We start from the raw sequence: 23,024 nt of genomic DNA, 5'->3' as shown, positions 1-23,024 counted from the left end.
AAATCAAAGAAGTATGAAAATTATCACAAAAGCCAACATCTGTGCTTAGTCCCTTTGCCTTTTCCTAAATGAATATAATAAAAAAAATTACTGACTATTACAGACATCCTTTTAACAAAAATATGAATTCATTCAAACTATAATCTATAGAAGCCAGAAAATCTACAAAATACTTACACTTCATTTTGGTCATGTAAATTTGAATCTATCATTTATGCCAAATGAAAATTAAAGTATTCAATACATGTACACAGTGTAATATACAGTCAAACCCTAAATCATATATTGTTACCCTTACACCTCTTTTACAACAACTTCTACATTGTTAGAACAAATATAAGACCATATTCTTATATTTGTTCTAACAATGTAGAAGTAACAAAATTTTACAAGTCTCATATTTATGGCTAATTACCTCAGACCAGAACTACAAAAATACTAGACTGTACGGTCAAAAGACCATTGCCTGTTCCATTTTTAAAAAAATAATGGAAGAAAAGAAAAAGTACGTCCATTAATATAACAAAACCGTTTTTAACCATTATTATTAAAATTATATAATCCAGTATCATACATTACTGTAGAGGAAAAGAAAACTTGTATTTCATAAGAAATACTACCTTCAGAATGAATGTTCACAACAAATATCAAAAAGTGATAACGACCTAAACTACATATAGCTGAGCTAACAACATATGCGTATTTTATACAACAAATTCCTACTCAATCTGCGTCGAACAAGCTATAACTGTTACCTGTGTTCGTCAATGGCGATGAAACAAAATGCATTAAATGCAGAAGTGTTGTATACGGTACAAATACCCACATTTTATACATGATATAACGAAATATGATTTATTTCGTAATATTCAACGCCTTGTATAGCATGAAAATTCGTATAATTATAAAATAAAAAAACACGCGAACAAAAGACGACGGACGACAATGTGTTTCAAGAGTACAGATAAAAAAGATTGTCACACAGTGACAGTCGTCATACGTCAATGCCATACATACAGAGTAATATTGTCAAATTTTATGTCTTTTTTTATGTGGTTTGTCTTTTTTGGTTAAGTGCTTTGGTTTTTACACGCTACAACAGCGTTTCATTAATAATAAGAATGAAATTAAGTCAGCGCTGCTCGCCATGGCAAAAATAATGGTTTCCACACATGCCCGGAAAAAGTCAATCGCTTTTCCCTAAAGGATTGATGAACGATACATTATATATATGTATTCTATGGAAAAAGTTGACCTTTCATTCTGCACTGGTTTTAGCATTTTCAACTAATCCTGAATATAACATCCAAAGCCAATTAACGCGGAAAAAAAAATTTGCATCTAGGAATGCGTAATTAGAAAACATCAATTAAAACATCGATGTAACATCGATTCCCCTTAGCTTATGAGTGTTCCTATTAATTTTGATTTGCTAATAAATAGAATTGTTTTTTACCCCACAAGTGTTTCTTTATTACTGACTTCCACTTTTTAGGTTCTACTTCATTTTTCGATGGTATCGATATCGAGGACTTAATATCGATATTTACTATTAAACATCGAACGTTGAATATCCTCATCACTAACCGCGTCAACGATTAATGTTCATGATTCTTCCTTCCGTTGTATACATATAAATTTAAATCTACGATTTAACACGTGTTGTCCTTTTAAAACTTAAAATTTCCATATTTATTCGCAATGGAGGAAATGAAATTATATTTAAAAAGCATCGTTTGTGTAACTTGCCTAAGTAGTGACCGCAATGTTTTTTATCTTGATTCAGATTTAGAAGCAGCGCTGCTTCCAGAATTTCAGGTAAATATTTTTTTAAATTTCCATTCAATATTTTATAAAACAAGATGTACTGTGTATCGCCAATATATTTTTATGCTAAATTGACATATTAAACAAAAATAACATTTAGGTTGCCTCAGGCCAATGTCATAGGCAACCTAAATGTTATTTCTTTAAAATGAGATTTGTATTTTTATTTATATATATAGGTAAAAACTGTGATTGTTTCCGCCTATGATATAGATGACATAGTTTAGTAAATTAAAACAGTCATACTTGCTATAAACTTCAAAATTTGTGGCGACGTGATGAGCCGGGTCAAAGTGCTCCGTCTAATATGGTTGAGTACAATGATGATGCTCATTCCTCATACTCATGAACGGATGCTACTTGTGGGAACTGGTCTGTTCAAGTTACAGACACAGGTTACACTATTTCCTTTGACAAAATTGCTATAGCATACCTGGTGGACACTGTTCTTCCAAATTTAAACCTAAACATCAACTTGTATTTCTGTACATGACAAGCTCATTTGAAGAGAATATGGGATGAGTTTCTTTTCAGTTTATGGGATCACAGTTACATAGAAATAATAATTGCACTTAATAATGTCTGTAAGACAATGAATATGCTCATACTAAGCACTGAACGGATCTAAAACTGTGTCAACCTCACATTTTCCTATTATCATTTAGTATATAAGATCAATATTTTTTGACAAATTGTCAGTATTATCATCTGTAATACACATCTGTTCTTCCAAATTTAAAAAATAAACATGAACTTGTATTTCTCACATCTAAAGCACTCAAATTGAAGAGAATATGATTTTCTTTTAAGTTTGATAGACCTACAGTATAAAGAAATAATAATTGATTAATAATGTCTGTAAAAATTCCAAAAATATTTAACTATTCTTATCAATTTTATCTTTATTTATATATATATTTTTTTGTTCCCCATCCGGGATCATATAATCCAAGAACATTACAAAATTTTATGATATAAGTTCAATATTTTTATGTACATATTGTAACAAACATCCCTGCTGTCACATTTACAATATTAGTAAAGATACACTGCTTGGCTTGCCATGGGCAACATCAACAAATGACCCAATAACACAGTTCTTCTGAGTAAAAACAACATAGGCAAATTGAAATCTGCAGATTCTGAAACTGAAGAGGAAACGACTACACATCCTATGTGGTTGTAGCCTACATGAATAAAGATATTTTGATTGATTCCAATTGAGATCCTTGGAAAACATTTTCCCGGGAATAAAAAATTTAACTCTTTTTATTTATATATATATATATTTTTCCCTGATTTATCCAGCAATAATATAATCCAAAAAGATGTGTACAAAATTTTATGAGTGATTGGTTCAGTAGTATCTGACAATAGCCCAAACAACCCAATAAAAAATAGTAAAAATAAATATATGTATGTCATGATTTGCCATGTAAAGAAGATTTTTTTGCATTGGTTAATAAAGGAAATATGAAATTTTCTTACAGTTTGATCTGGCAGAGGACAAAGTGTGCTGGGAATGCAAAGCTATAATTGTCAAATTTGTGAACTTCCAGCAGAGAGCTTTGCAGGCACAGACAATAATGCAAAATGTATTGAGTGGAAAAGTGGTGAGTTTAAACTTTTCATCTTCATCATCATCTGCTTCTTCCCAGTCCCAGTTTACACTTATATTGTAGTTTAATTAGACTAAATAATATAAATAATATAAAACAAAGTATCTGTCTGTCCATCCCTATGTATGCTTAAATCTTTAAAGCTATGCAATGGATTTTGAAGCAGTTTTTTTTTAATAGATAAAGTGATTCAAGGGGAAAGTTTATATATATAATACTTGAACACCTGTGCAAAGCCGGGGCGAGTAGCTAGTTACTATTTACCCAGGACAATTTAGTCAATAAATTAATAAATGCTATTACATTTAGTCTCAGCATTTACTTGTAGGGGAATTTACCTACAGTTACAAAAGGCCTCAATTAAACATATATAATTGCAACAACAGCCATAAGATTTTTTTTGTTTTGTACCTCTTCTCTAGAACTACCTCACTATTAGTTTCATGCTCCTAACTACCTAACCTAACCTAAATATTCAATGTGTAAGTGTGTGTCAGTTAATTTTAGAATTTTTGCAATATTAGAAACTGTAAAATAATGAGTAGCATATTTTATGGATATTGATTTTATAACAGCACACATATTCTGAATCAAACCCGCGATCATTAGAAGCTCAGGGCTCAGTGGTCTAGCAAATTAGCGCACTACCTTAGTGTGCTAATTCGCTAGACCACTTAGCCCTTGTTTTGTCTAATTGAGTGAGCACTGAGCCCATTGTTAACAATGCATATAAAAGTGAGAATTAAATAGCTTAAAATTTTATTTTAGAATGTAATCGAAGGATTATCAACTTTGAAATGGGAAGTTAAGGTAGATAATAAAAAAAAGGATTACGTAGAAGATGAATCCAGTAAGATTGTGATAAAGGATGTAAATAATACAGATTCTAAATCAAATGTGAAATCAGAAACTAAGACTGAATTTAGTGATTTTGAAGATGAAGACAATGAAGATCTTGCAAAAGTTATGGTTAAATTAGAGAAGGATAATAATAACGTGGACACATATGATTTTTATGAATATGCTGAAGATTCTGAAGGCAAACCTGAAGCACAGAATACCTCGATACACAAAGAGAAATCTGATAATATTCACAAAGCTAAGAATCAACTAAGAGATAATGATGAATATACAAATGCAGAATCAATGCATGATTTTCCTGACAATTTCGATATTGACGATGAAACAACACACAAATTGATAGATACAATGCTGGAAACATTTCTAGAAAGTACTACTCGGAAGAAAAACAAGAATCAAGTTAGTAGATATGCCTGCAACAAGTGCGACAAAAAATTTACGTAAGTGAACTCTAATTGATAAATTTATTTATTAGCATACAAAAGAGATTACAGTCGGCTCAGGCCGTCCTAATGAGCCGAGGCTTGCCGTCGCAACCCATTCGCCTCGCTTACATTTACAACAAGCTGTTCCCGCGACTTCGTCCGCGTGGTATTTAACTTTATTTTTCTAAAATAAAAGTAGCCTATGTTATTAGTTATTACATCAGCTACCTGCCAAAAAAGTCCTGTCAAAATCAAAGATTATCTGGAACAAACAGCTGTCTGTCTGTTACAAAATTTGCAAAAAATGTTATTTTAGTATATGTACCACATTTATATTCATAAAAATGTAGTAAAAAACAGTTATTTCAATATTACAAACAGACACTCCAATTTTATTTATATGTTGTATAGATGTAAATACAGTAAGTAAATAAATCCTAATTTTACTTGAATTATTTTTAACCTTATTGTGGATTTTATTCTCCGCAATTAGCTTCTAATTTGGGCCACGGTGTATGTTTCGCTTACATTTATAAACTCGGTACGAGCAGGAGCGCACTCGTATTCCCGTCTCACTCACTGTACTATCCTTTTGTTCTTGTGAAAATAAAACAAATATTTTGTACTAATGTAAAGGATTTTGTATTTTCACTCCATTGACATAGCTCAGAATGACAAATTTAAAATTAGAGTGTTCTGTGTTCTTTTTTTAAAAATTATATAATACAACTAGCTTTTGCTCGCGGCTTTCCTCACGTTAATAAGGGTGTGCGGGTATGTGATATACCCCTTTAGGGGTAGAATTTATCAAAATCCTTTCTTCGGGGATGGCTATGTCATAGTAGCTTTATGCAAGCAAAGTCTCAGCCAGATCAGTTTAAAATTGACGAAGTTTCATATAAACTTTCGTCCCCTATTTTATTCCCTTGGGGGTAGAATTAATCAAAATCCTTTCTTAGCGGATGCCTACGTCATAACATCTACATGCATGCCAAATTTCATCCCGATCAGTTCAGTGGTTTGGGCTGTGCGTTGAGAGATCACTACGTCAGTCACATTTGAGTTATATATATTTAGATTTAGTAAAATGAGGTTGCCTACATTTATACATAACAACATCTAACGTCTTAGACATTCACTGTATTCACGTGTGCTGCTTTTTTTTTTTTATTAAGTATTTTACGGCCCTGGAAATCTCCTTTCAGCCAAACAATTACATTCTACAAGTACAAATCAGCTATTAATTACTAGGTACATCTATAGCATCCTTATAAGTATGAAGTCGTATAAAAATGGATAACTTTCTGTTTTTTCTTATCTTCTTTTTTTTTTTCTTATTATATATACTTATTAAGCCATCTATCAAATTGAATCTCTGCAAACCAAATGCTGGAGACGTGTGCTGCTACATTAATATTTAATTTGATTTCAGGAGTGAAAACCAACTGGCCCATCATAAAAAGATGTCCCACAAAGTATCCTTTGCATGCAAAGTTTGTGGAAAGGTGTTCAACAAGATAAATACATTAAAAATACATGAACAGTAAGTATCATTCTATTGAATTTATGGTACCATCAATAAATTGATGATGGTCGGCGGTTTAGCACACCGCTTTACTCTCGATGGTCACGGGTTCGATTCCTCGCATGGTGCATTTGTATTTAGGAGTGTTTGTATCACGTCATCACATCGTCATGTGATTTTTTTTTTTCGAAGCATTCTAATGCTCTTGGACGTAGCTGGCCTTTACAGCTTCACTGAGCGGAGTGCACATGCTGTCTGATTATGATTATCCCGAGATGGTTGTGTGTGGTAATCCTAAATTTATATACAAAACTAGCTGTTCCCGCGACTTCGTCCGCGTAGAATTTACCTTTATTTTTCTAAAATAAAAATAGCCTAAGTCACTCCTTATAACTTCAGCTACCTGCCAAAAAATGTCCCGTCAAAATCGGTCCAGCCATTTCAGAAATTAGCCGCAACAAACTTACTGACAGACAGACAGGCAAAAATTATAAAACAAGGTATTTTGGTATATATACCACCATATATATATTTATATGCATGTAGTAAAAAACAGTTATTTCAATATTACTATTGGTCAAGCGACAAGCTTCAATGTCACAAAACTGTAGCTTTCATTACCAGGCAACTAAACCACCCATCAGAAATATTACATCTCAATATACATTTGAAAAACATATAAAAACACACCTATTACAGCAACAAAAACTAAGTTGTTCTGGTGACAGAGCACAGTAAGATTCTAATTGTTTCCCTTTCCATAAATACATTTATACTATGACTGATTTCCTCTTATTAATTGTTTAACCAGTTGGTTATATATTCAATATTTTTTCTATTTGAGTATTTAATTGAATTAGTGCTAATTGGTGGTTTGTATTCACACACTTAAACTTAAAAATGTAAAGTAATAATAATTATTTAAAAGAGCAACAGGCAAGTTTCTTGCTCATTCTTCTTGTGATGAGACAGCTTGCCGAATGAGAGGTAGATTAAATAAATGTATTGACTATTCAAAAGTGCTTCAATGTAAGTTTATTCGAATAAATTTCCTATTCTATTCTATTCTAATACATTTTTCACTTCTTTCAAGACTATAATTATTATATTCCTATTCATCAAATTAAATCATAGTATCTTGCTATTTATAAAGTCCTGGTACTCTAACTGTAATTCCTACTTTCCAAGTTCCTTTATTATTTATTTATTTCACATTATTTTGTTCAGTTCATTTTAGTCTATAAAAAAAAATACATTATTTAACCCTCGAGGACATAGCTGTGTTTTGCTCCATGAGTGATTCTCCACACTGAGCTATGTACCATTTTTGTATTGCTGTAGCATACACATGCAGGTTTATTATTGTATTGTTATATTATAGGTACTTGTCATATGATGTTATAATTATATGTGTGTGTATCTTAGATACGAATAAAAACTATTATCTACCTTTCTTTAGGGCGTCCTCTCCTTTTCCATCCATCCATGTTCAAATTATTTAATCCTCATTCAATCCTTACTAATTACAAATATAAAATTATGACTTAGGACTAGACGAGTGTTAGTCAATTGTTATATTTATACTAGCTGTCCCAGCAAACGTTGTTTTGCCTTAAAATAAAAAAAAAATTAGGGGTGGACTACCCCTAACATTTAGGGGAATGAAAAATAGATGTTGGCCGATTCTCAGACCTACTCAATACGCTCACAAAATTTCATGAGAAGTTTCGGAGGAGTATGGGAACGAAAAGTATGACATGAGAATTTTATATATAAGATTGTCTCCATTACAGGGTCCATACAAAGTCCTCGCAGACGACTTTCAGTTGTAACATATGCGGCGATACGTACTACGACAGCAAGAGCGTACATTTACATCTCAGGGATGCACACGGTTACAAGGTAATTTTTTTTTACTCTCTAATCCCACGACTTATCAGGCATCTATCCGGAGTCACGGTAGACTATCACTGTTGCTATCATTCCTATCACTTATTGATATATTGCTATCACTCCTGCGCTCATTGGGTCGTAAAAGGAAACAGTAGCCATAAAAGTAGCCTCAGTTACTCATTACATCCGCTACCTGTAAATAAAAGTCCCGTCAAAATCGGTCCAGCCATTTCAGAGATTAGCCGAAACAAACAGACAGACAAAAATTGTAAAAAAAGTTATGTTGGTGTATGTACCGTATTTATATATACATGTAGTAATAAGTTATTTCAATATTACAAACAGACACTCCAATTTTATTTATATGTATAGATAACATATATATATTTCCATTGTTTCAGCCTGAAGACTCTTTGGTTTTTAAAAAGTGCAATGTATGCGGGAAATGCTTCAAATCAAAGGCGTCCTACCATGCCCACCAAAAAGAGCATGCTAGCGGATATTCATAAATATCTTTAAATTTATGTACATAGTGCAAAGTAATCGATTTTTTTTTTGTAAAATTGGAATGGCAAACTGACGGCCCGCCTGATGGTAAGTGGTCCCGTCACCTATACATATATGTATACACATATATATACATATACACAGAAATGACGTTATCATTTTTTTTGTAAAATTGGAATGGCAAACTGACGGCCAGCCTGATGGTAAGTGATCACCTATATATGAACAGTACCACAGAAATGACGTTATCATGTGACTGTCACTGGTTTTCTGCTTCCTCATAGGGGGGTAGATATTGCGGCTTCGTGGTGAGCTGCCCTTACCTCGGCATCATTTCACAGGGTAACAACTAGCGATGAAACGGATAGCAGTTTGGCCGGATATCCGGCGGAACTTATCTAACTAATAAATTCATTTTGTTTCTATAACATTCATTTACTATTGAGTGATAAAAAATATAAAACTAAAACTAAATTTATTCCTTAAATAATAGTAAGACTAACTAAATAATTACTAAAAAAAATTTTTTTTTACTCAGTTTCAAATTCAAATTTAAATTAAAAAATCATTTATTCATCATTTATTCACACATTTTAGCCGCTTAATAACGTCAAGTTTTTACATTATAATTTTTTCCCTACCGTCCAGTTCGGTCGGATAGGTCGGATACCGGATAGTTACCGGATATCCGTTTCATCTCTAGTAACAACCCCTTTTTTTTCATGAGGAAATCCGACATGGAGATCTGCCCGTTATGATTTAGATGGTCTAAAATATCACATTTTTCTTTAATTGTCGGTGTTTTGTGCTTTCGCTTCTGAGCTGATACACAATGAATAAACGGTAAACAATGAACACATGCTATCTTCATCACATGCGAGTAGTCAAATTCAAACTAAGCAATCATAATCAAATTCAAATTCAAAAATAATTTATTCATGTAGGACATTTTAGCCGCTTATGAACGTCAAGTTTTTACATTATAATTTTTTTTCCCTAAAGTAATCAAAACAATACCCTACGCGTCGCGTCCAACAGTGGTAATGCGTACAATCAAACTTGTTCAAATTTGTCCAATCAAGCATTAGTGAAGATTGTCAAAAAAAAAAATAGACCATGTCGGATTACAAGAGGGGCCGGATTACCGCGGGTCCACTGTGTAGTGTAATGTTACGTTTACATTCAGCCGCTTCCCCTGCCACTCGCGCTTCCGGAAATATTGCCGCGTCAGCGTCGACGCGAGTGTCATTTATACTCAGCCCTCATACTTATTTACCGGGCGACTCTTCCTTACCTTCCGCATACAACGCCGGGCGACAACGGAGCGAGAGGGCTGAATGTAAACACAAGCTGCCACTCGCGCTGCCAGTCCTTTGAGTCGCACACGGAAAAACCGACAATCAAGGGAGCGCCGTGCAGAGTGGCAGAGCCAATGGCATGGTAAGTATCGTGTTTACACTCTCGCGCTGTTACCTTCCGTGCTCATTTCCCTGCCCACTCGGGCTGAGTGTAAATTGGGCTTTTATATAAGCATAGATAAAAAATAGTCTAACAATGGAGTGTTTGTTCTAGATTTTTGGTAAACACTCATTACCAGCAGTTTTTGCTGTATAACATTAGTAACATAGTAACATAACATAGTATTATACATTTTAGATTAATGTAGGCTATTTTAATGTAAAATTAGAAATAAAGTAATATTAATATTAATCTAAAATAAATTTTATTTGAGGACTTCGTACCAGTTATAATTAAGTTTATTTATTTAAAAGAGCTACACGCAAGTTTCTTGCTCGTTCTTGTGATGAGAAAAATATCCGCATAAGCGGTAGATTTAAAAAATAAGTAATAACTACTCAAAAGTGCTTCAATGCAAGTTTATTTGAAAAAATAATTTTCTATTCTATTCTAAAGTAGATTAACAGGCTAAAAATTTAAATAAATATAAATGCAGTTATCTATACATATAAATAAAATTGGAGTATCTGTTTGTAATTTTGAAATAACCGTTTTTTACTACATGCATATGAATATAAATACGTTAACAATTTTTGTCTGTCTGTCTGTTTGTTCCGGCTAATCTCTGAAATAGCTGGACCGATTTTGGCGGGATTTTTATTGGCAGATAACTTATGTAATAAGGAGTAACTTAGCCTAAGTTACTCCTTATTACATCAACTTTTATTTTAGAAAAATATAGTAATGTTGCAAATTTCCACGCGGAGAAAGTCGCGCGTACAGCTAGTTTTTTATATTGATAATATATAACACTAGATGTACCCGCGGTTTCACGCGCGTGAAATTAACAGTTATTCTGATGTATAAGATATGTATGTAAAATTTCATTAAAATCCATTCAGTAATTTTTGCGTGAAAGAGTAACAAACATCCATCTGTATATACATACTCACAAACTTTCGTGTTCATAATATTAGTCAGATTAACAATATTATCTCAGGACAATTCACACAGCGCCATCTAGTTCCAAGCTAAGCTGAGCTTGTGTTATGGGTACTAGACAACTGGCATATATACTTAGATTTTTTTTAAATACATATTCTAGAAATAAAATTACAATTTGTGATATTTTACCATGAGGCAGACATTTCGTTTGTAAGTTCTGTTTAAACATTTTATTTTAACAATATATTAATTTAAACTTAAGTCTTCAAATGAAACTATTGTTTTTTTTTATTTATTGTCGAGCCCTAAATTTGTTGTTGGTAATTTCATTCTGTTTTTAAATATAGAATATTGTAGGCATATACAATTATTTTATTTATTAGTATATATACTCGCTAGATAAATAAATCTGGAATTCTTCCAAACTTAGATTTAATTGTGTAACAAAATCTTCAATATTGAAATTATTGTTGTCATTAAAAATTCACTGTAGAAAATATTAGCAAGATTAGGTCTTAAAATATACACAAAATGTGTTACAAATACTGTATAGGTAAGATACAGTAACATAATAAAATAACACGTTGTTATTAAATAAATTTTCAAAATGCTTTAAAAATGTTGAATAAGTTCGAGATTGATGAGAATAAAACTCGAACTTTATTTAACTAACTAACTAACTACTTTGTTTAACTATAAACTTCCTTGTATTTTCCACCATATTTGATTCTAGAGTATATATTTTCTATTTATAACTATAAGGCAACAGAACAATCATATGCAGCCTAAACAAATACCATGCTATTGTTTCTTTTAAATTTGTCTTTAACAAGGTTTTTTTGGTTTTATGGTTATGACCATATTCGATGTACAATAGAATATTGCAAACAAAGGATAAGGAATCATTAGTAAATGATTTCTTTGTTGTAAAGGATATTTATTGTCCCGCTCTATTCATCGGTCCGGTCATGTTGCTGGATTCCTTGGCCAGTTCACTTCAGTACTCTGTAGGAGTAAGTCGTCTTTATGTCCAGTATAAAAATAGTGACGAGATATTTCTTTATTTCAAAGTGAGGTTATTATTCAAGGATTTTCTAGTGTTTTCTATAGTAGATTGTTTTTTATTTTAATTTCGTTCTATATTAATTATCAAATTCAAGGTTTTCCTAAGTTGATCGTTCTTGATTTTTGTGTAACTTTGAAATTTGTGTTACCAATTATATTAATAAAATATCAATTGGTGTTATTTTACCATGAAGAAGGACACATTTCGTTTGTAAGATTTTTTTAACATTTTATTTTAACATAATATTAATTTAAATTATTGGTTTAATTTTTTTCATCATTTGTATGGACTGGATGGGCATCTGTTTCAAGTCAGCGTCGGTAGGAGTAATAATACACAAAAAGATAAAAGAGAGAGATATGTTTTTAACAATTATTAGAATACAATTCTAATATTGGTTGGTTCTTGTTTTTCTTTTTTCGAATTTGCAATTATCAGCTTAAGTTTCGTTTGAAAGAAAATGTCAGATAGTATTGTCTTACAAACTTGTTATGCAAAGAGGAAATTGAAATATTGACGTTCAGTTGAAAAGGAATATTTGGTCTAATTATCTTCATTCATATGTAAGAAGTCTCGATGGGCATCTAGTTCAAGTTAGCATCGGTAGGAGTAATAATACACAAAAAGATAAAAGAGAGAGATATGTTTTTAACAATGATTTGAATACAATTCTACAACTGGTTTGTTCTTGTTTTTCTTTTTTCGAATTTACAATTATCAGCTTAAAGTTTCGTTTGAAAGAAAATGTCAGATAGTATTGTCTTACAAACTCATTATGCAAAGAAATAATTGAAATATTGACTTTCAGTGAAAAGGAATATTTGGTCTAATTATCTTCATTCATATGTAAGAGGTCTCGATGGGCATCTAGTTCAAGTTAGCATCGGTAGGAGTAATAATACACAAAAAGATAAAAGAGAGAGATATGTTTTTAACAATTATTTGAATACAATTCTACAACTGGTTTGTTCTTGTTTTTCTTTTTTCGAATTTACAATTATCAGCTTAAAGTTTCGTTTGAAAGAAAATGTCAGATAGTATTGTCTTACAAACTTGTTATGCAAAGAGGAAATTGAAATATTGACGTTCAGTTGAAAAGGAATATTTGGTCTAATTATCTTCATTCATATGTAAGAAGTCTCGATGGGCATCTAGTTCAAGTTAGCATCGGTAGGAGTAATAATACACAAAAAGATAAAAGAGAGAGATATGTTTTTAACAATGATTTGAATACAATTCTACAACTGGTTTGTTCTTGTTTTTCTTTTTCGATTTTGCAATTATCAGCTTAAGTTTCGTTTGAAAGAAAATGTCAGATAGTATTGTCTTACAAACTCATTATGCAAACAAATAATTGAAATATTGACGTTCAGTGAAAAGGAATATTTGGTCTAATTATCTTCATTCATATGTAAGAAGTCTCGATGGGCATCTAGTTCAAGTTAGCATCGGTAGGAGTAATAATACACAAAAAGATAAAAGAGAGAGATATGTTTTTAACAATGATTTGAATACAATTCTACAACTGGTTTGTTCTTGTTTTTCTTTTTTTTCGATTTTGCAATTATCAGCTTAAGTTTCGTTTGAAAGAAAATGTCAGATAGTATTGTCTTACAAACTTGTTATGCAAAGAGGAAATTGAAATATTGACGTTCAGTTGAAAAGGAATATTTGGTCTAATTATCTTCATTCATATGTATGTAAGAAGTCTCGATGGGCATCTAGTTCAAGTTAGCATCGGTAGGAGTAATAATACACAAAAAGATAAAAGAGAGAGATATGTTTTTAACAATTATTTGAATACAATTCTACAACTGGTTTGTTCTTGTTTTTCTTTTTTCGAATTTACAATTATCAGCTTAAAGTTTCGTTTGAAAGAAAATGTCAGATAGTATTGTCTTACAAACTCATTATGCAAAGAAATAATTGAAATATTGACGTTCAGTGAAAAGGAATATTTGGTCTAATTATCTTCATTCATATGTAAGAAGTCTCGATGGGCATCTAGTTCAAGTTAGCATCGGTAGGAGTAATAATACACAAAAAGATAAAAGAGAGAGATATGTTTTTAACAATGATTTGAATACAATTCTACAACTGGTTTGTTCTTGTTTTTCTTTTTTCGATTTTGCAATTATCAGCTTAAGTTTCGTTTGAAAGAAAATGTCAGATAGTATTGTCTTACAAACTTATTATGCAAAGAAATAATTGAAATATTGACGTTCAGTTGAAAAGGAATATATGGTCTAATTATCTTCATTCATATGTAAGAAGTCTCGATGGGCATCTAGTTCAAGTTAGCATCGGTAGGAGTAATAATACACAAAAAGATAAAAGAGAGAGAGACATGTTTTTAACTATTATTTGAATACAATTATAGAACTGGTTGGTTCTTGTTTTTCTTTTTTCGTATTTGCAATTATTAGCACACGTTTCGTTGGAAAGAAATGTCAGAAAACTAAAAGTATGGGCTTAAAAACTCACCAAGCAATATCAAATAGAAACATTGACGTTCAGTTGAAAAGGAATATATGGTCTAATTATCTTCATTCATATGTAAGAAGTCTCGATGGGCATCTAGTTCAAGTTAGCATCGGTAGGAGTAATAATACACAAAAAGATAAAAGAGAGATATATGTTTTTAACAATTATTTGAATACAATTCTACAATTGGTTTGTTCTTGTTTTTCTTTTTTCGAATTTGCAATTATCAGCTTAAGTTTCGTTTGAAAGAAAATGTCAGATAGTATTGTCTTACAAACTTGTTATGCAAAGAGGAAATTGAAATATTGACGTTCAGTTGAAAAGGAATATTTGGTCTAATTATCTTCATTCATATGTAAGAAGTCTCGATGGGCATCTAGTTCAAGTTAGCATCGGTAGGAGTAATAATACACAAAAAGATAAAAGAGAGGGATATGTTTTTAACAATGATTTGAATACAATTCTACAACTGGTTTGTTCTTGTTTTTCTTTTTCGAATTTGCAATTATCAGCTTAAGTTTCGTTTGAAAGAAAATGTCAGATAGTATTGTCTTACAAACTTGTTATGCAAAGAGGAAATTGAAATATTGACGTTCAGTTGAAAAGGAATATTTGGTCTAATTATCTTCATTCATATGTAAGAAGTCTCGATGGGCATCTAGTTCAAGTTAGCATCGGTAGGAGTAATAATACACAAAAAGATAAAAGAGAGATATATGTTTTTAACAATTATTTGAATACAATTCTACAGTTGGTTATTTTTTTTTCGTATTTGCAATTATCAGGACAAATTTCGTTTCAAAGAAAATGTATAGACAAAGGAAGTACTGGTTTAAAAACTCACCATGTAAAAAAAGATATTGACGTTCAGTTGAAAGGAATGTTTGGTGTAATTTTCTTCATTAATATGTAAGAAACTTGGAGCATCATCAAGGAAAGCGGTATTCAACGTTTTAGAAATGAAGAGCCAAAAATATTTGTGCTGCGCAGCGGGCCGCACCATAGGTATTGTTATAAGGATTTTTTTATTGGCAATGGTCAGGATGATAAAACAAGTAGATAAATAGAAAACTTTTATTTATTGAACCAACATCAATAAAAGGGACAAATAAAAATCAGTACAATACATTTGGTCAATGAGATGAACTGCATGGTCCGGCGAAGTATTGAAACCTTGTAGCTACCGCACGTAAGTCTTCGTATGTTGGGCGATGCTGTCCCGTAGGAGACGAGTACTTGCGTTGATTTCGTCTTACTGCGTCTTTTTTCTGCAGTAGATCACGCGAGATCCTACCGTTATAATATATATGTTTTTAGAAGAGAAATGAACCTATATCTAAGAGGAATATGAGAATGGTCAATATGTGTCGACGATTACTTAAGGATATCGTAGACAAAGGAATTGGTTAATTGTTTTGTACAAAGAACAGATTTTTTCAATTCTACTGATGATGACGTTGTCCCTGCATTTGCTTGTTTAGATGAACTTGGAGGTTGTTGATTATGATTATAGATTTGCATGGGTTGATGATGTTGGTGATTGTTGAATGGTGATTTCTTTATTATTGCTATCATGTTCTTTTTAAACCACGACTCAACTGGATTTTTCTATAGTCACTGTTAGAATTACTATGAGCGATAGAGAAACTGGACACTACTTTGTTCATAGTCACAGTTAATTGTTTTGTTTTTATATTTTTTAGAACAATCCATGTCAACTATTTCTTTTGTAATATGATAAATAGCGTCTTTAGTTAATTGATAATTTTTATTCTCAATATTGTTCACGTAATGAATGTTTGACCCGTGCGTCTGCATGTTTCCACTGATGATCATCATCAATGTTTTTAATTTTCTTTAAATCGTATGTTTCAATTTTTATGAGATGTCTTTGTGTAACAAGCAATAACAACTGAAAAATGGAAATTATGAATTACTTAACTAATGTAGAAATAAACGTTAATAAACAAGTTTGGGTGTCTTAGCTCACGTATATTACATTCATTGATCATATACCTATATAACACCTCTCCCCTTAGAACAGCCGTCTTCAACGTTTTACAAATCAAGGGTTAAAACATTTAAAGCCGGATTGTAGATTTGTTTTAACATTTACTTGAATTTTATTGTACAAATTGTTTAAAAGCCTGGGAAACTGATTTAGAGAGTGATTTTTCCTAAGATCCTTTTTTTTCCAACTGTAATAAAATTTCTCGTCAAGCTATGTTAAGAGGTCGAAAAAATGCAACATCAAGTGGCTGGGTCAGATGTGTAGTATTCGGTGGTGTTACGTGGCGAATGAATAAACTTGCTTATTAAAAACTAATTTTTATTATCTACACAAAAATGGTACAAATATGAGATTACGATGAATTCGGAATTATGACTGAGCGCCGAATGAAGGGAGGCGGCCTTTAAGGGGGTCTTCCTATGCGACGGCCTGTTTTTTAGGGATATTTTAGGATTTTTTTTTCTACGACCAGTAAATATTTAGAGCTTCAAGTTTTTTATCATTTATTAACACATATTTGGACAGTATACAGTTACAGCGCTCTGAACACCCCCGCCTCGAAAAAAAGAGCTCCCACTTCCTCCACGATTCCGGCTGATCGGCTTATCTGAAAAAAAAAACGGCGTTTTAATTTGTAGGCTTAAAAGCACGGAATGACCTATAATCAAATGAATATAAAAAAAATTGGATTTTTGATAGACATTTGAAATAAAAGTTGCAAATTAGGCGTTTTTTTTTTGTTTTTTGCTATAAAAAAATCGAAGTTTTGAAAATTTTCGATTGATAATAGTTCATTCCATGCGTTTACATATATTGAGTGTGCCCTGTAAATTTCAAGTAATTCGGTCCAGCCGTTTCTGAGATACAATGGAGGAAAGTTTGAAAAACACAGTTTTGAGAAAAACGCGTTTAAAGTTTCAAGTCCGTTAAAAACTATTAAAATATCAACTTACTCTCAATCGGCGATGCCTGGTCCATAGAGTATTCCTTCCTCTTCCTCGTGAAACTCTTTTAAAGCAGATTGTTCAGCTCTTGAGTCAATCCTGGCTTGTTTAACGACATCACTTACGCGCCGCTCAGAGCGTAAGATTCGCTTTTCATCCCGTTTCTCAACATACGCTTGGGCTTCACGACCAACAGGGCATCCCATAATCGACATAACTTTTAAAATACCTTTGAAAACCTTCATTAAAGATAATAACTGCTAAGTAGCTAGCAATTTCAACAACTTTGGGACCAGAATGAAGATGTTTAGGAGCGAAAGTCCAAATCAAAGAATTCAAAGATTCGTTATTGTTTTGTGTCTCTGCTCCTAAACAACGAATTAATAATTCGTCTTTCGATAAATCTTCGAAAACCGGTTTGATAGCTTCTTGGACTTGCGGAATTAGAGGTGGTTTATCGTGATGAAATTGGTCCAGTTCATTATTAGCTTCAGCCTTACGCCATTTACACCAACTGTCTTCGCCTTCTGGACAAAATTGATGCTGAGGGTTTTCATCAGAAGAACATTTGTGATAGTACGTTGCCCAAACTTCCTTTCTCATATCTTCAAGCGAATCTGGATGGCGTCGAATTGCTAATCCGTAGAATTTTGTAATTTCTTGGATAACTTTATCAGTAAGTTTACCTGCTCCTTTTCCTCCTATTCCTTTATTGGTTTTATCCTTTTTAACAGCCCGAAGTCGTGTTCCCATCCTCTTTTCTACGTGACCCACACATTCTTTTTTTTGTTACGGCAGTATCTCCATACGGTTTAGTATCTAGGATGCCCTTGAAAGTTTTGCTGTCACCGTCGCCAATGTATGTTAGATACTTTACGCCATATTTTTCTACAGACCTCAGAAACATTTTCGTGATGGCACTTATTTCCATTTTACCGGAACTTCCGGAATGGTTTATGGTGCATTCATCTACATGCGTTTCATACCACATCTCGTATTCTAAAGGATTTGTTTTTTTTTTATTTTTCCACAAATTACATCCACCACAAAAACTACTCATGACCATGACATCTAAAACTTTCCCAGTGTACTTGCCGATCAACGTAGATACGCCGAGCAGAGATGAAAAGCCTCTTTTCTTCCAAGTACCGTCACCTGACACAATCAATTCATCCTGTGGTTTTCCTGATTCTTCATTCATAGTTTTTTCTTGCGTAACAGCGAATGCCAATAAAGTATCACACAGTGAAGATGTAGCAATATGAATGTTTTCCAGTAGTGCAGTATAAGTAGAATTTGCAAGACCCGAACACATGTCCATAAAGCTACAGAAAAGATTTACTCCTTCTTGACCAACTCCCAACTTTTTACACTACTGTGTTTCTGCTGTAATACAAATACATATTCAAAATATCTTTATTTATGTAGGTCTATTACAGACTCTTACGATATGTTAAATCTACCGTAAGTTCGGAATGATTTCGAGATGAGAAGAACTGACAAGAAACTCAGCTCGTATTCTTTTCAAATAAATGTTGTACATATTTACAATAATACAGATTCATTTTTATAACATTGGCATAACATAACCGTGGCAAAAAGATCAAGCGAAAATCATGCTCTGTGCAATTTTTTATAGCATCTAAAGATAGATGACAATTCCCTCTGTTTTATTTGCATACGGCTTTAGTACCACCTGTTTCCCATAATCCCATAATTAGATTTTCTCCATTTTGTTCCAAATAGAGAACTGATTTCGAAGGTATGGGTAGTATTAGGGTGTCCCCTTCAAGAGTAATGATGAGTATTTCGGGAGTAGAAATGGGCAGTGGGAAAAAACTCAACGGGAATATACCCAGGTTTTTCCCATTTGGGAATCGGGTATATACATATGTGGGAAAAAACCATTAAACGAGTATTTTCATTATTTAACGTAATCACTATCTTAAAAAATTAACATTTTCATTTTTAGAACTTTGCGATGTGCTTATACTTTGCGCAAGCGTATATAGGGTACTAGCTGTTGCCTCGAAACGTCAAACTGTGTAGCCTGATTCAGGAACTAAAATAAAACCAGCAGTTTATTATAACAACAAAAAGATGTCGTCTTGTTTTATCATAACATTTTTCTGTGCATTATGATTGCAGAAAAAACATCTATTGAAACTTAAGAATCTTTGACAAAAAAAAAAAGTAAAACAACGAGAGATACTTACTAACAATTATTTATTATTACTTTACAAAAGTGTTTTTTGTACAATTGAAATTTTTTAATTACTGTCGCTACTATCATAGTCATTAAATATTGCAAAATTCTATTTCTTGTGTATTTCCACGAGATGTTGAAGGTCGTTCATTTATTGGGCTACCTAACGGACTTGACAATTGCCTAGTTGATAACGGCTGTAGCCGGTTCTCTCCACCAAACTGCCGGGCCCATTTCGGCGACATGCTTCCATATAAATGGTCTTCTGCAGCGGTCTTCAACGTTTTACAATACAAGGGCCAAAAAAAAAATTTATTCTGCTCAGCGGGCCGCACCATAGGTATTTTATAGGCAATGGTCAGAATGATTAAACAAGTAGATAAGTAGAAGAAGAAATTATTGACACATCAAATAAAAATCAATTTAATTCAATTGGTTAATGAGATATCTGACACTGTTTATTTTTAACCAGTTTATCAATATCTGGTTTAATATTGCTGGTTGCAGTCCTCAAACTATTCTCAAGGTGAACATCGGTGATTCTGGTCCTCATTTTGGATTTCACGTTTTTCATGCGTGAAAATAACTGCTCACATATATATGTGGATCCAAAAAGTGATATAAAGCCTGACCAAAAAAATAAAAAACCTGCTCTGAGGGCGCTATATTAACTATGATTATGGCAACATCTACTGTAGTCATACTATGAATTGGCAAGTGTACTTTTTTTAGCTAGTGTTTAATTTAATATCAACTATCGCAGAAAGTTAGTTTACCTACTATTTATTTAAATTCGCGGCTAGAAGAAGAATCGACGTTAAATTTTTTTTTTAATCACTACAATACAATCTAGGTTTATTTCTTTCTTTTCTAACGACTCAGGAAGGACAGTTAAAATTTACTTTTTAAAAGTTGTTCCTACTACAAGTTTTTTTTAAAGTAAATATTTAATTTTTAAAGTACAGGCAGTCCTCGTACTTACGGCATGTTAGGTTCTCGAAATACGCGACGTAAATCGAAACGACGTAAGTCGAGACATATTTTTTCATATGTTTACATGTAAAACTCAAGGGTTAGGTTCCACACGGACTCGAAATAATAAAAAAAACTGCATTTATAACAAAGGACGTACTTTATTATTAAAAGTAAGTTCTTAAAATAATTATATATTATGCACTTATGAAATTGCTAGTTATTTTTGGCATTTGTGTGTTATTAATTTTAATAATAATTATAAAACTTATACATATGTAATGATAAATAATAAATTAAACTTTTGGCTTAAAGAAACTATCAATTCTAGATTGCTTGGCTTCTTTCTTCTTGCTATCATACAGATCTTGGTAACAGTGATAGGTTGCACAAATTTTGTTATTAACGTTAAAACTTCTCTCAAAATTAGGATCATTTTCTTCAAAAATTTTCATGGCATTCTTCAAATTTGCAAAGGCTACGGAAAGTTTTTTTAGTGTAAGTTCTTTTTCAGAGTCACTAATAGAAGAAGCTATTTCTTGTGACTCGAGTGCTTCCTTTTGTACTTGTGCCTCCAATTCAATAAGATCTTCATCAGTCAGTTCTTGCGAATGTGAGCTTAACAGATCATCAATATCATCAGTAGTAACTGCAATGTCAGGCAAACGGTTAGCCAAATGAACAATGTCAGTTGTGATCTCATCGACATTTGGTTGATCTGTAGATGTAGAACTTTCAGATGGCTCAAAAAAAAATGGGCATAACTTTTTCCACACTCCTTTTAAATTGTTGGGTGTCACCTCATCCCATGAAGTAGCAATATTTTTTACGCATTGCAGGATATTATAACTTTTCCAAAAATCTCTCAGCTCCATGCCATCATTTTCATTAGCCTTTACAGCCTGTGAAAAAGTTCTCCTGAGATAATAGGCCTTAAAAGACGCGATAACTCCTTGATCCATCGGCTGTAACAACGAAGTGGTGTTGGGAGGCAGGAACACGACTTTGATTTGAGGATCAATATCGGCAATACGCACAGGATGGCCGGGAGCATTGTCCAAAATAAGTAAAGCTTTATAAGTCAAATTATTGTTTGAACAGTACTGTTTCACTTCAGGTATAAAATGCTTAGTAAACCATTCTTCAAAAAGTATTGATGTAACCCATGCCTTTGGATTAGCCTTCCATATAACTGGAAGAGTACTCTTGACGTAATTTTTGAGAGCTCGAGGATTTTCAGACCTATAAACTAAAAGGGGTTTCAATTTAAGATCACCTTCAACATTCGAACCCAATAACAACGTCAAACGATCTTTAGCCGCTTTAAATCCAGGCATAGACTTTTCTTCCTGTGATATAAAAGTACGAGAGGGCATTTTTTTCCAAAACAAACCAGTTTCGTCCACGTTAAAAATTTGTTTAGGCGAATAGTCTCCACTTTCGATAATTTCCTTTAATATTCCAGGAAAACTCTGAGCAGCCACATGATCGGCACTAGCAGCTTCTCCTTGCACTCGAATGTTATGCAACGAATATCTCGTTTTAAAGCGCATGAACCATCCGCGACTGGCAGAAAAACATTTTGTTTCGTCACTATTATTCTCGCCACGTTTATTTTGCAGTGTGTTGATGATACTCAGCGCCTTATTTTGTATAATAGCCAAACTTAGAGGAACCCGTCGCTGAGTTTGATCTTGAATCCAATTGTACAACAGTTTTTCCATTTCATAAATTAAAGCATTCCTTTTGCGTATAATAGTGCTGTTTGAAGAGACGGAAGGAAGAGCTGTTAAGAGTTTTTCTTTATCTTTCAATATTGTTTGTACCGTCGTGCGTGATAAATTAAGTTCTCGTCCAATAGATGAAGTCGAATAACCGCGATCTTTGAGTTTTAAAATCTTAGATTTAACCTCCATTGTAATTGACTTTCTTACTCTCTTCTTCACTTTATTATTACTGTCTTGTTTAGGTGGCATTGTTTAAAATTCACTTAAATATGTATGTAAACACAAAAACTGTCAAAGATGCAAAAAAACTAATTTATTACGTCTTGATTGTCCGTTGTCCCTGAATGTACTAAACAAAATCAGCGACATTTGCGGGGTATTCCCCGCACGAGACGACACCGCGCCCCGCCCACGCCCCTCACGGACATTGACCTTGCGACAAGTGAATTCTCCGATATGCCGGAAATCGAAACAAATGACGTATGCTTGAGGAATAGTGTCAAAACATTGTTTGACGTAACTTGAAACGACGTAAATCGAAACGACGTAAGTCG

At 32.7% G+C, this 23,024-nt stretch overlaps 2 protein-coding genes across 2 annotated transcripts; one reads left to right on the top strand and one right to left on the bottom strand.

The window, feature by feature from the left end:
- Window positions 1–3,380: 3,380 nt before the first annotated feature.
- LOC131849037 (zinc finger protein 615-like) lies at window positions 3,381–9,878 on the top strand. Its single transcript, XM_059199022.1, has 5 exons — window positions 3,381–3,440; window positions 4,215–4,747; window positions 6,165–6,275; window positions 8,051–8,159; window positions 8,552–9,878. Exons 1-5 carry the CDS (start codon window positions 3,414–3,416, stop codon window positions 8,657–8,659), a joined length of 888 nt encoding a protein of 295 aa, XP_059055005.1. The 5' UTR covers window positions 3,381–3,413; the 3' UTR covers window positions 8,660–9,878.
- Window positions 9,879–21,039: 11,161 nt separating this feature from the next.
- On the bottom strand, window positions 21,040–22,719 carry LOC131849036 (tigger transposable element-derived protein 1-like). The gene has a single exon (XM_059199021.1). The coding sequence runs from the start codon at window positions 22,717–22,719 to the stop codon at window positions 21,040–21,042; it is 1,680 nt and encodes a 559-aa protein (XP_059055004.1).
- Between the last annotated feature and the right edge of the window lie 305 nt (window positions 22,720–23,024).

The sequence above is a fragment of the Achroia grisella genome, unplaced genomic scaffold (assembly GCF_030625045.1).
Source record: "Achroia grisella isolate CSIRO2021 unplaced genomic scaffold, CSIRO_AGI_Agris_v1 utg628, whole genome shotgun sequence".
NCBI lineage: Eukaryota > Metazoa > Arthropoda > Insecta > Lepidoptera > Pyralidae > Achroia > Achroia grisella.
This window is presented reverse-complemented; position numbering and strand designations above follow the sequence as displayed.

Coding starts and splice junctions, on each gene's coding strand:
- LOC131849037 (XM_059199022.1), top strand. CDS start 3,414: ATGCAAAATGTATTGAGTGGAAAAGTG. Junction 6,276..8,050: donor ACATTAAAAATACATGAACA/GTAAGTATCATT, acceptor TCTCCATTACAG/GGTCCATACAAAGTCCTCGC. Junction 8,160..8,551: donor GGGATGCACACGGTTACAAG/GTAATTTTTTTT, acceptor CCATTGTTTCAG/CCTGAAGACTCTTTGGTTTT.
- LOC131849036 (XM_059199021.1), bottom strand. CDS start 22,719: ATGCCACCTAAACAAGACAGTAATAATAAAGTGAAGAAGAGAGTAAGA.